Source organism: Diabrotica virgifera, chromosome 3 (genome assembly GCF_917563875.1).
Source record: "Diabrotica virgifera virgifera chromosome 3, PGI_DIABVI_V3a".
NCBI lineage: Eukaryota > Metazoa > Arthropoda > Insecta > Coleoptera > Chrysomelidae > Diabrotica > Diabrotica virgifera.
The window spans coordinates 251,298,012-251,312,123 of NC_065445.1; the positions used below are offsets into that span (position 1 = coordinate 251,298,012).

The following is a 14,112-nucleotide window of genomic DNA, read 5'->3' on the forward strand; positions in this document are numbered from 1 at the left end:
TCATAAACGACCCTTGCAATGGAAAATATGTTAACTACATACAAACGAATTGCCACTTCGACATTTGGTTAGATAGCTGGACGGAAATACCACAGGACCTGTATCATTCTCGTGTTCTATCGGCAAACTTATTGAAACTTGTGAGCGATTACCTGTTGTGTGCTACTAAAAATTCAAAGTTGAGTTGCCTGAGGTAAATTTAAAAGAACTAAGCAGCAATCAAAAATATTTATACCAAATGTGCACTGCCATATCTTCCGAAAACTGTCCAAATAATTTAGCGAATAACCCTCCTGGCAAATTATCTCATGGAAGATGGCTAACTACGGCGAATCTTATCTTAGGACTTACATTGCAGTAAAGAATCCGCCGCCTAGTTTAAAAATTTTAACAGGGTATATTCTGCGAGTATATGCAATGGTTTGGTTTTTAATAAAAACTGTACCAGTGAGTACATTTGGAACTCTTCGTCTTTGGAAGCTAATTGAATATTTCAGATATTTAAGTGACGAACTAAAAGCTGTAGTTGACACTGTGATCCAACGAAATGGCTTTTATTGCCATCCTGAAAATATTTTAGTAACGATGATCTTTGACTCACGTAGTCATATAAGAAAATTAGGATACAAGTTCAAGGATACAAATTCCCAAGTTCAATAATTTTGAAGCCGAATCCTAGATTGATTGAATAAATTGGCAAGAGTGCAGATAATCGGAGCCGCTAATGACGAAAAATCTGGCTGATGAAGACATTCAAGAATTTATTAAAACTGGTAGCTATCCAGAAGGAGATTTATGGAAGTTATCCTGTCATACACAGGCTGGTCAAAAAAGTGTCAAATTAGTGACGGAGGCATTTTTGGCCGTATGTGAGTTTACTAATAGGGATGGTTATATACGTACAACTATATATATATATATATATATATATATATATATATATATATATATATATATATATATATATATAGCATATATATAGCGTACAACTATATATAGCATCTAGAAACAACATGCCAAAGTTTAATAGCAAATCAGACTATGAAGTAGGAAATTAAAAATGGCTCATATGGTTGTGTGGATGGGTGGGCAGGGATGGAACTCGATGGCAGCTACCTCCCCGCGGTGGGTTCTAGGTTATTTTTGTATATTTTAAACCACAAAATAAGCGAAGAGCTGCTCCAAAGTGGAAAAGTACTTGATTGTTTTTAGCCAAAGCTTGTCACGTACGGGGAGCTATAGTATAATGTACATTTATATTATACATAGTATATCATATCGCTGAGTATAGTAATGAGTAAAGGGCTGGCGGGGGGCCTAAATATATCTAAAAATTAAAAATATTTTTTTTAGGTAATAAGAGAACCATATTGCATCATTTCAAAATACAGGGAAATTAATTTGTTGATTTAATTTTTTTTGTTTTTTGAGGGGGCTGGCGGGGGGATCAAATAGTGACGAAAAAAATTTAAAAAAATTTGTACAAGATAATTTTACCAATAGCAACTTTTTCAAGAAAATTTAATTTCTTGAAATTTAAAAAAAAGTATAAAAACGACCCACCCTAATAAGCACCTAGCCTTGGTGTAATCTTACTTTCACATGAAATTTATCAGTCTATCCCAACTCCGTCCTAACACTAGATGTTACACCCTAATATAATATCTCTCACAATCTCTATATATTCACCGGGAAGCATATTTACAGATGCTAACGTGTGTAGACACCAGGGTGTTGAAATCAGTTAGGGTTTGGAAAAACAGTACATTTACAAATACTAATATATAACACATTTGGATACCAGAGTGTTGAAACCAGCTAGCTTTTTTAGTGGTTATACATGCATAGATGCTATCATAATGGTTATTGACATTGATTTTCAACAGTATAGTGCAAATGTCTAGAACAAATTTATTATTTCGGAAGCCACCGACTTTAAGGAAAAATCCTGAAACAGGTCCATTTTTAATTTTAAATTATGACTTTTTAACATATATATCATACTAGTGACGTCATCCATCTGGGATTGATGACGCAATCGATGATTTTTTAAATAAGAATAGGGTCGTGTGCTAGCTCATTTGAAAGGTTATTCAATTCGCTATTTAGTAATATAAACATTGAGATAATTATTTATACAGGGTGTCCTAGAAAAATGATTTTGGATTAAACTAATTTACACAAAAATAAGAATAATCTATATGTAATTTATTTAATTTAAAATACATTCTATTGCTTTCAGAAAACAGAAAAAAAATGTTTTCATAAATACACATTGCTTTTAGCTTAAATTCAATGTTCAAACTGTCAAGAGACAGATGGGTGGCAGCTTGAACATTAAAATTAAGTGAAAAGCAATGTTTATTTATCAAAAAAAAATTTTCTGTTTTCTGACAGCAGTAGAGTTTGTTTTGAATTAAATAAATTACTTACATTCTTCTTTTTCTGTGAATTAATTTTATTCAAAAATATTTTTCTTGGACACTCTGTATAAATAATTATGTTAATACTGACATTACAATGAATTTATTCCAGACATTTGCACCATACTGGATAAAATGTCAGTAGCCGTTAGCATCTATGCATATAGCCACTAAAAAAGCTAGCAGGTTTCGACACTCTGTTGTCCAAATCTGTTAGTATTTGTAAATGTACTGTTTTTCCAAACCCTAACTGATTTCAACACCCTGGTGTCAACACACGCTAGCATCTGTAAATGTACTGTTTTTCCAAACCCTAAATGATTTTAACACCCTGGTGTCTACACACGCTAGCATCTGTAAATATATTGTTTTTCCAAACCCTAACTGATTTCAACACCCTGGTGTCTACACACGCTGGCATCTGTAAATATGCCACCGGGGAATTCTTTCTTGTTTAGTGTCCACCACAGAAGCTCTCGAGGAACTGTATCATATGCTTTCTCAAGATCAATGAATACTATATGAGCGTTTGTTTCTTTATTTCTCCATTTTCCCATCATTTGCCTTATGGTAGGGGAGCAAAGTATGCTAAATGTGCAGTCAATCGAGCGTTATTATGGGGACCTATTGGGTTGTGAAAAGTAGAAGTAAAGTTTTCCATTTTGATGGGCACTTTTCATTTTTAATTAATTTTATATTTCCACCAATCCTTTTTTAGATTATAGCGCCATCTATCCATAATTCGAAAAAATGTCTCGAATAAAAGTTACTTATTTTACGTAAGGAATCCAAATCTGTAATAAAAAATGGCGGCTCCCATTTAAGATTTTAAAGGATCCCCCCACCCCAACTCTGTGTGGGGGTCGTGTTTGGTGCCATTCAATAGATTTTTCAAAAATATTGAATAAGTATATTTTTCAGTTTTTCGATCTGATGTTAATTTCGCGAAATATCGCGGGATTCGTATTTAAAATTTAAAATTTACCCCCCACCCCTTTCCGTGAGAAGTCGTGTTTAGTGTGATTCGATGAATTTTTAAAAAATATTGAGCACGCATTTTTTAGTTTTTCCATCTGTCATTCATTTCGCGAAATATTCGCTTTTTTCTTGTGAAACTTTGGGACTCACACATTTCCTTACGCCCCGCTCAAATCGTCAGATTTTTTAAATGTACACTGTTTTGCATGAACTTAACTTACCTTATCTTAATCTCACGATTTCGAGTATTTGTAAGGATAAATTTTTTTTTCACTCCTCCCCTTAACGAACTCCCCTGCATTAAAAGCCTATATTAAATATGGTAGAAGTACATTTTCAGGGTACAAGTTTTCTCCCCATGTATTAATCTGACGCTCTCGAGTAACTGCACAAAATCCCCGCTTGGGCTCCCCTACCATTATAATAAAAATTGCATCTGTGTCATCATTGCATCATAAAGCCAACTTGATTATCGGATATTTTGGTTTCTTCACGTATCCGTCCATTAATTACTTTTTTCTTCAAACGTCAAATAATGATGACATTACTTATCTAACTTGATCCTGTCAAAATTTGATGTCTCCGCCGGCAGCAGTTTTTTTTTCCATTTCTTTACGGCGGAGGGAAAAATGTTGTCATGGCAACAATATGAAACATGTCACAAAGCAACAATACAAATGTCATTAACAACAATTAAACATCATTTTTATTTATAGTAATATTAAAAGTACATTTAGTTAATGAGGCATTTTCAAAATTGAAACCGTGCAAAAATGTTCCCGACTCTTGATACGCATTGGTAATTGTTGATGATACTGATTGTCGAGCACAACTTTCAGCAATCATTCCCGATGTTGGCGAATCATGAGGGTTTAAAATTTTTTAAGCATTATCGTTCTTATTTGTTATTGAATCCTCTATATATCCTTCGGCAACCGTGCTTGATTTCCAGCCCCCATGTCGTTTGAGGCATTCTAGATTTCCGCCTCCATCAATTAAAAGTGTTGCTGAAGTTCGTCGTAATAATAATTGCAAACAACTGTCAAACAACTGTAACCAGGGAGACGCAAATCCCACCGACGACTTAATTATTTTAATTTCTAACATCTAGACGACTTTGATAGTTGTCACAGTTAATTTCGAGTAAAAATAGCGTATGAATTGTACTATTTATGGTTGAAAATTGCTACGTTTGAAGAAAAAATAGTATACTTTATTCGGCAAAGAAGCGATTTTTCTTGACTTGCCCTCTATTACGCGCCTCACTTCGTTCGGCGCGTAATATCGGGCGCGTCAAGAAAAGTCATGCTTCTCCGCCTCATAAAGTAATATACTATTTCCGATATTTTCATGGTGTGACTAATTATTTTTATGACCCTGTAGTTTGTGCATTGTTGTATGTCTCCCTTGTTTTTGTAGACAGGTATTAATATACTGCTTCTTCATTCGTCTGGCATTTGTCCAACTTCCATGGTTCTATTTAATAAACTTGTTATCCAACTTGCTTCTATCTCTCCTAATGCCCTCCACACTTCCCCAGGAATATCATCTGGTCCAACCACTTTCTCATTTGTAATTTTGTTTACCAGTTCTGTTACTGTAATTTCTGTCAAATTCATTTTTTGACTGTCGACCTACTTTTTCCATCTCTTTTTGACACCCTTTTCGTGAATTAGTATTTTCATATTAGCCCAATAAATGACCGTTTTGGAGTGTAATTTCCAGGGGCAACTTCGAATTACATGAAAATTTGGATTCGGGTTCTACTTACCTTCCACTTCAAAGTTGAATTTGTGCTGTTGGTTGCTTTTACTTGGGGGGTGACATTTACCCCTTCTCGGGGGGTGAAAAAGGCGTGTTTAAAATAAGGCCTGAAATGGATAAATTGACTTATTTTAAGCACCTTTTGTTCCATAAAGTTTTTTACGTAAGTCAATACTTTTCGAGTAATTAGCGATTTAAAATGTTGATTTTTCGACAAAAAAACTACCCGTTTTCAGACCGTTTTTCCCAAATAACTCAAAAAGTAAATATTTTATCGAAAAAAATATTTTTATCAAAAGTGTAGCCTATAAAAAAACGAAAAAAATGGTGTAACAGTTAAGTCTACAAATTGAGCAGAAGCAAAGTTACTTATTCGTCTAATTCCAAATCGAATATTTCAACGCGAAATCACCGAAGAAAGAAGCATTTTTCGGGAAAACCTTATTAACATTTTTAAAGTACACGAAAAAAGCTTATTAATTGTTTTTTACAAAAGTTTACAGTATCAAAAATAAACGAGTTACACTGAAAAAAAAGTTGCCCCTTTTTTTTGGTAAAAAAGATCGTGAATACCTCCCTCTATTTAGCACCCTAAATGAAATTAATTGTTTGGCTTTACCATTAATTTTAACTGTATGTGTATTGTTTATATGATCTGTAAGTTTAATTGGTTTGAAGTGCTTATTTTTGAAATCATTTGATTTTATATTAAAAAAAAATTTTTTTTAAATTTTTGAAAAATTTCATTTTTTCAAAATAACTTAAAAAGTATTAGTGATAAGAAAAATCCTAAAGAGTAAAAAATTGTAGGTTTTGCTATTATAAATATGCTAGTTTCATTTTGTTTCTCCGTAAGACAAAAATTGGTTAAGATATGGCTTTTCAAAATTTGCATACACTCGTGATTAGTGAGCCATTCAAGCTTTCTCAATTATAACCCTTTCAAAAATAAACACTTTAAATCGGTGAGACTGACAGATCATATAAAAATAGATAGGTAAGTAAATTGTTTGCAAAGCGGCAGCGATTAATTTCATTTGGGGAGCTAAACACGGAGAGATTTTTATGATTTTTTACAAAAAAAAGAGGGCCAACTTTATTTTGAGCGTAACTCGCTTATTTTTAATGCTAAAACTTTTGCTAACAATTAAAACAAAGCTTTTTATAAACACTTTAAAAAAGTTTAAATGGGTTTTTATGAAAATGCTTAATTTTCGGTGATTTCACCTTGAAATATTTGATTTGGAATTAGACGAATAAGAACGTATTTTTCATGAGCTACAACTTTGTTTTTATTTGATTGATAGACTTTACTGATATACCATTTTTTGGGTTCTTTATAAGCTACACTTTTGCTAAGGATCTTTTTTTCGATAAAATATTTACTTTTTGAGTTATTTACGAAAAAACGTCTGAAAACGTAGTTTTTTTGTCGAAAAATCAACATTTTCAATGGCAAATAACTCGAAAAGTATTGACTTACGTAAAAAACTCTATAGAAAAAAAGTTGCTTAAAATCAGTCAATTTATCCATTTCCGGTCTTATCTTGAACGTATGTTTTTTCACCCCCGAGGAGGGTTGACTGTCACCCCCCAAGTAAAAGCAACCAACGGCACAATTTCAACTCTGAAGTGGAGGGTAAGTAGAGCCTAAATCCAAATTTTCATGCAATTCGGAGTTGCCCCTGAAAATTACACGGTATCGCCGAATTTCCAGTTCATTTACTGGGCTATATCTAGCGATGTGAAATTACGTGTAATTTCAGAAATTGTAAGTTACACGTGTAAAATTACCCAAAAATTACAAACCAGATGTAATTTATGTAACTTATGTAATTTATGTTCATTGTATTAAAAAATCAATTGTTTGCATTCATATTGAATATAATAAACACAAAGTAACTACATACTTATGAAATAAAGAAAAGTGGATAAGAAATACATACAAATAATAAAGAAATGAAAACATAGGTTCTTTAGTTTTGTTTTAAGCGGCTTTTATAAATCACAACTTCCTTTTTCGCAGACAACTGGAGACCTTCTTGTTATAAAACGTCGAAGTTTCAATTGTTTGCTCTTCCAATGAGCCTTGTGTAATTTTTTTTATCTCCGGCAAATCCAGAACTGCATCCTGAAATTAAATAGGAAAGTGTAAACATAGAGAGTAAAAATAATGGGTTTATAATATAATATATACAGATCTAACTACCTTGTTTTCGGCATCTGAAGTATCCTTCTCGACTTCCGTTTTTTTTTGGGGTTGTTCTGTGCCTTTACCCTGAAATTGATAATTTTGGAATATAAACAATAAATATGTATGTGTTTACACTAATTTACCGATTTCATTAAGACGTTTTCTAAAATGTTCACTTTGCTTTGTCTCAAAATGCGTGCTGGTCTCTGTTCCCTAGTTTCCATTCTTTGATCAATTTCATCATCGGTCATTGCAAAGTCAGCAAAATTAAAATCATCGTCGGAATTTCCATTTCCTGTTGTATTTGAATGCCATGATGATATTGTCTGAAAACATAAGATTTATAATTTTTTATTCGAAAACGGTGGAATGCATTGGAAAATCGGAAAAGAAGCAAACTGCATATATCACATGCACATATCACATATCTAAAAAATGCCTAAATTTAAAATTACCTCGTCTAATTCTTCCTCTTCGGAAATATGGTTTTCAATTACTTCTATCTCCTTCTGTAAGTTTCTACCTTCTATCGAAACGTTGTTCTGTACAGTCTCTTCTATAGGATATTGACTTTGTATGTGATGTTGTCGTGAACGTTTCAGCAATTTTGAATTATATTGTATATAATTTAAATTTGCTGCCCTTTGAGTTGTTAGGCGATTTCTTCTCTTCGTATGAATGCTGCTCTGGGAGCTAAAGCTTCTCTCTGTTGCCGCAGAAGTGCACGGCATTGTCAATATCCTGACTGCAACTTTGGAGAGGCATGAATGTCCACAAAATCCTTTCCACCATGTAACCAAAGAGACATTATCGAGTATGTTCCATAAAAATGTTTCGCCAAAAAAGTCTGTTTTAGCTAAATAGTTTCCTAAATCCTCAGTAATCTTTGACACTCCTTCATCACCAATCTCTATCGTGGTCGTGGTTGACATAGTAGTAATGTATTTCATCGCTTCAATCCTTTCGGCTGATGATAAATTTGCACCAACAGACCGAGGGTTTAGTAAGTCTGCGGCAAAATGGATCGGTTGAAGGGCGTATTCCTTCCTTGATATAAATTTATCCATCGCTTCTGTTTTTTCGCAATCCGTTAGTTTCACGCATTCTAAATGAGTAGATATGTTACTACCGATTTTCGCGAAAGTTTCACAAACCAAATGAATTGACGAAGAATCTCCTTCAAGACGTGTTATTGCTTCAGTAATTGGCTTAAGCAATTCAACAAGAGCGCTAGAATTTATCCAGAATCCTTCATCAAGTAAATTTGCTTTTGCGCTGCGTATTCTATCTTGAATTGTTTTATCTGGAGATATTGCTAGACGTTGTAGGACGGACTTGCATTTAGTCAGATCTTGAAGACATTTTACATGTGAACCCCATCTTGTTTTTACAGGTAGGCTAAGAGACACTCCACACTTCATCTCATTTCTTATTTCTGTGAATTGAGCTCTCAGTACTTGACACTGGTTAATAGTTTTAACGATATGTATAATATGTGACAAATGTGTCTCTATTGAAGATAATTTCAAAATATCGCTGCACAATAAATGTAATGTGTGCGCTAAACAGCCGTATGATACAAGATGGGGATACATCTCTTCACATTGTCTCACAGCCTTCCTCATATTCTTTGCGTTATCAGTCACAATAGCGAAAAATTTTTTAGGTCCATACTCCTCCAGAACTTCAACCATTAATTTTGTTATATATTCTGCGGTATGCTTCTCTGCTTTTGTTAGTACTGATTTGACAAATAACGGTTCGGGTGTTGTAACAATGAAATTAATTACACTTTCATTTCGCAAGTTGGACCAACCATCGCATTGCAATGATAAATTGTCAGCTTGCTTAATTTTATCATTAACTTGAACTTCAACTCGCTCGTACTCTTCGGTCAGGAGACGATTTGATAACATATATCTCGATGGTAAGGTGTATGAAGGTCTAATTTTTTTAAAAAACAATTTCCAATCTTCATTCTCGGTAATTGAATGTGGTGCTGAACTGGTGTAAATAGCTCTAGCAAGCAAAATATTCAATTCGTTATTTTGTTCGTGTGTCATTCGATCACAAAATGATTGTATTCTGTTGATTTTTGTGCAAACAGGTGTTTCCACATGAATGTTATCAGAAGCAGATGTTGATGCTGTGGAAACCGTTGATGATGTACAAGCAGCATCAGTGTTATCGTTATCCAATTTTGCCGATGTGATCTTTTTCATGGATGTTTCAAATGGAAATTTAGAGTGATTCCCCTTTGACTTTGGAGTTAAAATATTGAATTTAAGTTTTATCATATGCGGCACATAAGTGCATTGTTGAAGATGAGATTTCATTCTTGTAGCATTTTTTGCATGTACACTCTTGCAAAATTTACACCTCACATTTATGGTCTTTTGATTAGAAGAACCCGCAGGTAACACTTCAAAATAAAGCCAGATATCTGTCTTACGTTTCACCATGTTTTATGACCTAAAAAAAATATTCAGGTAGACTTAAACATTAAGAAGGGAAAAAACATTATTTTTCAAAGTATTTGATGGGCACGAGGGCATAAAAAATTGTTAGGCATCCTTAAATAGAAGAAAGATTAAAATTGAATCTGTGTAACAATTTAATGAAATTCGAATAAGCAGAATACTGGATCGGACAACTACATTATTTTGCCCTCAACGTTATCAAAATTTTTTATTTAGTAAGTTATGTCAGTGTAATTCAATTACACATGCTACATGCACAAGTACCCCGTTGCTCCTATCATTCTTATAGTTATTGTACAGTAAACTAATCTAAAAAATCGAATAAAACTTGGTAAACCGAATTCAGAATTAAGTACTGTAGCCACATATAAAATGACGCGCGTTAGATTTAACGTACAGTCGATATGCGATAGGCCCGCCCCTGTGTTTCCCAATCTAAGGTTGCTATGGACATCACCGGCACGTGTTTTGCTGTTTGTAGAAATAATATATTTCTTACCTTATAGTTTCTGTGCTTCCTTATAAATAAATGTAAAGTAACCAACGCTGCGTGAATGAATAGAGAAAGAACAGTCGAAAACTAACTTATACATACACATTACACATACAATAACAGAAATGTAAACATAACCTGCCTGACTCAGACTAAGGAACGACTAACGAGCGACGAGCGTAATAGCACCCACTGGTTCGCGCGCGCCGGCACCGGCGCACCGCACTTACGACAATTGCGCGCGCATAAGTTGCCATAATATATGTAATTTTACCAGTAATTACATAAATTACGGTAATTTATGTAAATTTATCATAAGTTACGTTAAATTTCATAAATTACGTAAATTCCAAAAATTACATAAATTACATTAAGTTACGGGTATCATGTAATATTACCGTAAGTTACGTGTAATTTATGTAACGTAAGTTATGTAATTTTACAACTCACATCACTAGCTATATCTGATACATCTAATTTGATTAAAATCTTTTGCTTTCTTTGTTCTTTGTTTGGATATTTTATATATCTTTCTTTCACTTTCTCTGGTATCAAGTTCATAGTATAAATTTGTATACGTTTCTGCATTATCTTTTGCTACTACTACTTTCGCTTCTTTTTTGTGTCCGACCTATTTTCTTGATACTTTTTATATAATTTTCTCTTCTCTTTTATGTTTTCATGAACTTCCTTTGACCCCCATCAAATTTCTTTATCTTTAATCTTCTTTATTCATTGTATGTATTTATGATTCTGATAAATTTAAATTACAAATAATTACAATTATTATTTATTTATAATGCAGCTAATAATGCAGATAATATAAAATGCAGCTATAATTTTCCTGTTCTGTCTTAAACGACCACTCACTCCTCGAGAGACCAGCTTTGATTCCCCGACTATGGAAAGGTTTTACTGTAATATTATTAATTTATAAAGTGCATTTTACCTTTTTAGCTAATTTTAGGACATTCGGAAAATAACAATAAAAGTTTTGTATACAGGTTGTTAAATAATTGGCTTGGAACAGGGTTATTAACCAGCAATGGTAGCAAATGGCATTCCAGAAGAAAGATTCTGACTCCAGCTTTTCACTTTAATATCTTACAGAAATATCTTGAAGTGTTTAATAAAGAAACAGAAATTTTACTTGACGAGCTAGATAAGGACGCTGGAAAGGAATATATTAATGTAGTGAAACCAATGACTGATTTTACGTTATTTTCAATAGGAGGTGAGTAAATTATATGGGAGGAGTTTCCTTTTTCTTCTTCTTCTTCTTCTTCTTCTTTTTCTTCTTCTTCTTCTTTTTCTCATTTAAGTGCCTTGTCCTCAGCTGACTTAAATAGTGATCTTGGTGCACACTCCATACTCCTGGCAGAGGTTCCTGAGCCAGGATGTTTTTCTGCGTCCGGAGCCGCGCTTTCTTTCTATCTCTCCTTGCATATTTACACGTAGAATTTTATATTTTGGATTTCTCATCACGTGGGCAAAGTACTATACCTAGTTTTGTTCTTTTTATGATATTCAGTACTTCTCTTTCTTTGTTTAGCCGCTGCATTATCGCTTGATTTGTTACTCTGTTCATCCACGACATCCTCAGTACCTATTCTGCGGTAAGCCCACACTTTAAAAGATCCAATCCACTTGCACATTGTTTCCGTGAGAACTTCAATGCTCCCATTTCATAGAACAAAATGCTGAACACATAGCAGAGTAATAAGTGTATTTTTGCGTAATTTTTAGCTCTCTGTTGGTTATTACCTTTCAACAGTATCAGTCAACAAATATCAGGACTAATGGATTGTTATATTCAACAATTTTTTCTATTAAGGTATTAAGGCTATGATTATTAAAAATTTAATAATTATTTTAGAATCTGCTTTGGGAGTGAGTTTACGCGAAAAGAATTGTGATGAGTATAAAAAGGCTGTTCATGCGTATGGAAAAATGGCCACATATAGAATACTCAAACCACTTTTGTATCAAGATTTTATATTTAATATGCTTCCAATCGGCAGAGCCCTTAAAAAATATGTCTTAAAGACTTTACATGATTTATCAACCAATATAATTCGAGAAAGGGAGCAAAGCAAACAAATGGATGCCCAAGGAAATTTTTCTTACTCTAAAAGAAAAAGATTAGCTTTATTGGACTTAATGCTTGAAGCAAGAGCAGCTGGTGAAGATATTGATGAAAAAGGAATTAAAGAGGAAGTAGATACGTTTATGTTTGAGGTACCTATATTATTAGTTTTAAATTATAAAGACAGGTTTCAGTTGTTTTTGTTTTAGGGACATGATACGACATCGGTAGCACTCTGCTATGTTCTGTTAAATTTAGCTAATGAGCAAGAATATCAGGTAAGATTATTATTTTTGCTAATCTTTTCAATGTACAGGTTTAACTTTTGTAACCTGGGATTTTAGGCAAAAATATATGAAGAAATTCTATCAGTCTTAGGAACAACCCAATATCCAACTCAGCAACAACTAGGGGAGCTCAGGTTCTTGGAAAGATTCGTTAAAGAATGTCTGCGCCTTTATCCTAGTGTGCCATTTATTTCCCGAGTGACTGGAAAGACTATACACACTCATTCTGGATACACAATACCTAAAAATTCGACAGTTCTTATACATATTTATGATCTGCACCATAACGCGGAAGTATGGGAGGATCCAGAGAGATTTGATCCTGATAGATTTTTGCCGGAGAATGTTGCCAAAAGACACCCGTTTGCATATTTACCATTTAGTGCTGGAGGAAGAAACTGTATAGGTAACGAAATTAAAAAAAACGGAACCACATTCTTGATTTCATGTGTTGTGTTCCTTTTATAAAATAACATAAACCTCCATTTCCTTCATCTTTCCGAGTAGCTCGACAATCCGTTGGCCAGTTCGCAAAGAAGTTACCACTTCTGTCGATTCCTGGCAACTTCCCCCATCTTCTGACCCCTAGAATCTTTAGGTCTTCTTCCACATCATCAATCCATCTTCTTCGTGGTCGTTCTCTACTTCTTGTGCCCTCTAGTTTTGAAAATGTTAATCTCTTAGTGTATTCGTGGTCTGACAGCCTAGCAATGTGTCCAGCCCATCTAAGTCTCCGCACTTTAACGAATTTCACAATATCTGGATCGGTGTACAAATCGGTGATATGGTTCAAAGTTGTGTTTGAGGGTCCATTTTTATTTACTGCCCCAAAAATGTTTCTAAGAATTTTTTTCTCAAAACACCAAGAAGTCTTTCATAATTTTGAGATATATCTTAAGGTCTACGTTTCAGCCCTATATATCAAAACCGGTCGTATTAAGCTCTTGTATACAGGGTGTTTGGTAAAGAATGGGCCATAGCTTAACCTCAGGTTTCTGAGGTTAAAATAGGCCGATTTAAGCTAACTTACCTTAGTACATTATCATTAATAGAAGGTTTAGAAACAGTATTACATCTGCAAAAACATACCCAAGTGCAGACGCAGCAACTAACCATAATCTGCTCTGTGCTGGATTCAAACTAAAACTAAAAAGAATAAAAGCCCCCACAACGCAGAAGAAACCTAATACTCGACTCCTAAGAAATGCCGTAATAGCAGATGAGTTCGGAAATAAGATAAATCGTGAGATTAAAAAACAGTTAGAAAGATCTGAACAAGAAAATATCGGTCAAAATTTAGATATCATGAATTCCGCCATGGTCACCATAGCAAACGAAGTTTTGAAACCAGAAAAAGACCCAATAAATAAAAAGGATTGGATGACCGATAAAATACTAGACCTTATT

The 14,112-nt window shown here is 33.8% G+C and overlaps 1 protein-coding gene across 1 annotated transcript in view; it reads left to right on the top strand.

Moving 5' to 3' along the window:
- LOC126881682 (cytochrome P450 4C1-like) overlaps window positions 1-14,112 on the top strand; it is a 35,658-nt gene that overhangs the window by 17,391 nt on the left and 4,155 nt on the right. Inside the window, exons 3-6 of the mRNA XM_050646089.1 lie at window positions 11,290-11,566; window positions 12,209-12,570; window positions 12,628-12,696; window positions 12,763-13,111. Of these exons, the coding sequence (XP_050502046.1) occupies window positions 11,290-11,566; window positions 12,209-12,570; window positions 12,628-12,696; window positions 12,763-13,111 (1,057 nt within the window). The remainder of the gene's footprint in view (window positions 1-11,289; window positions 11,567-12,208; window positions 12,571-12,627; window positions 12,697-12,762; window positions 13,112-14,112) is intronic.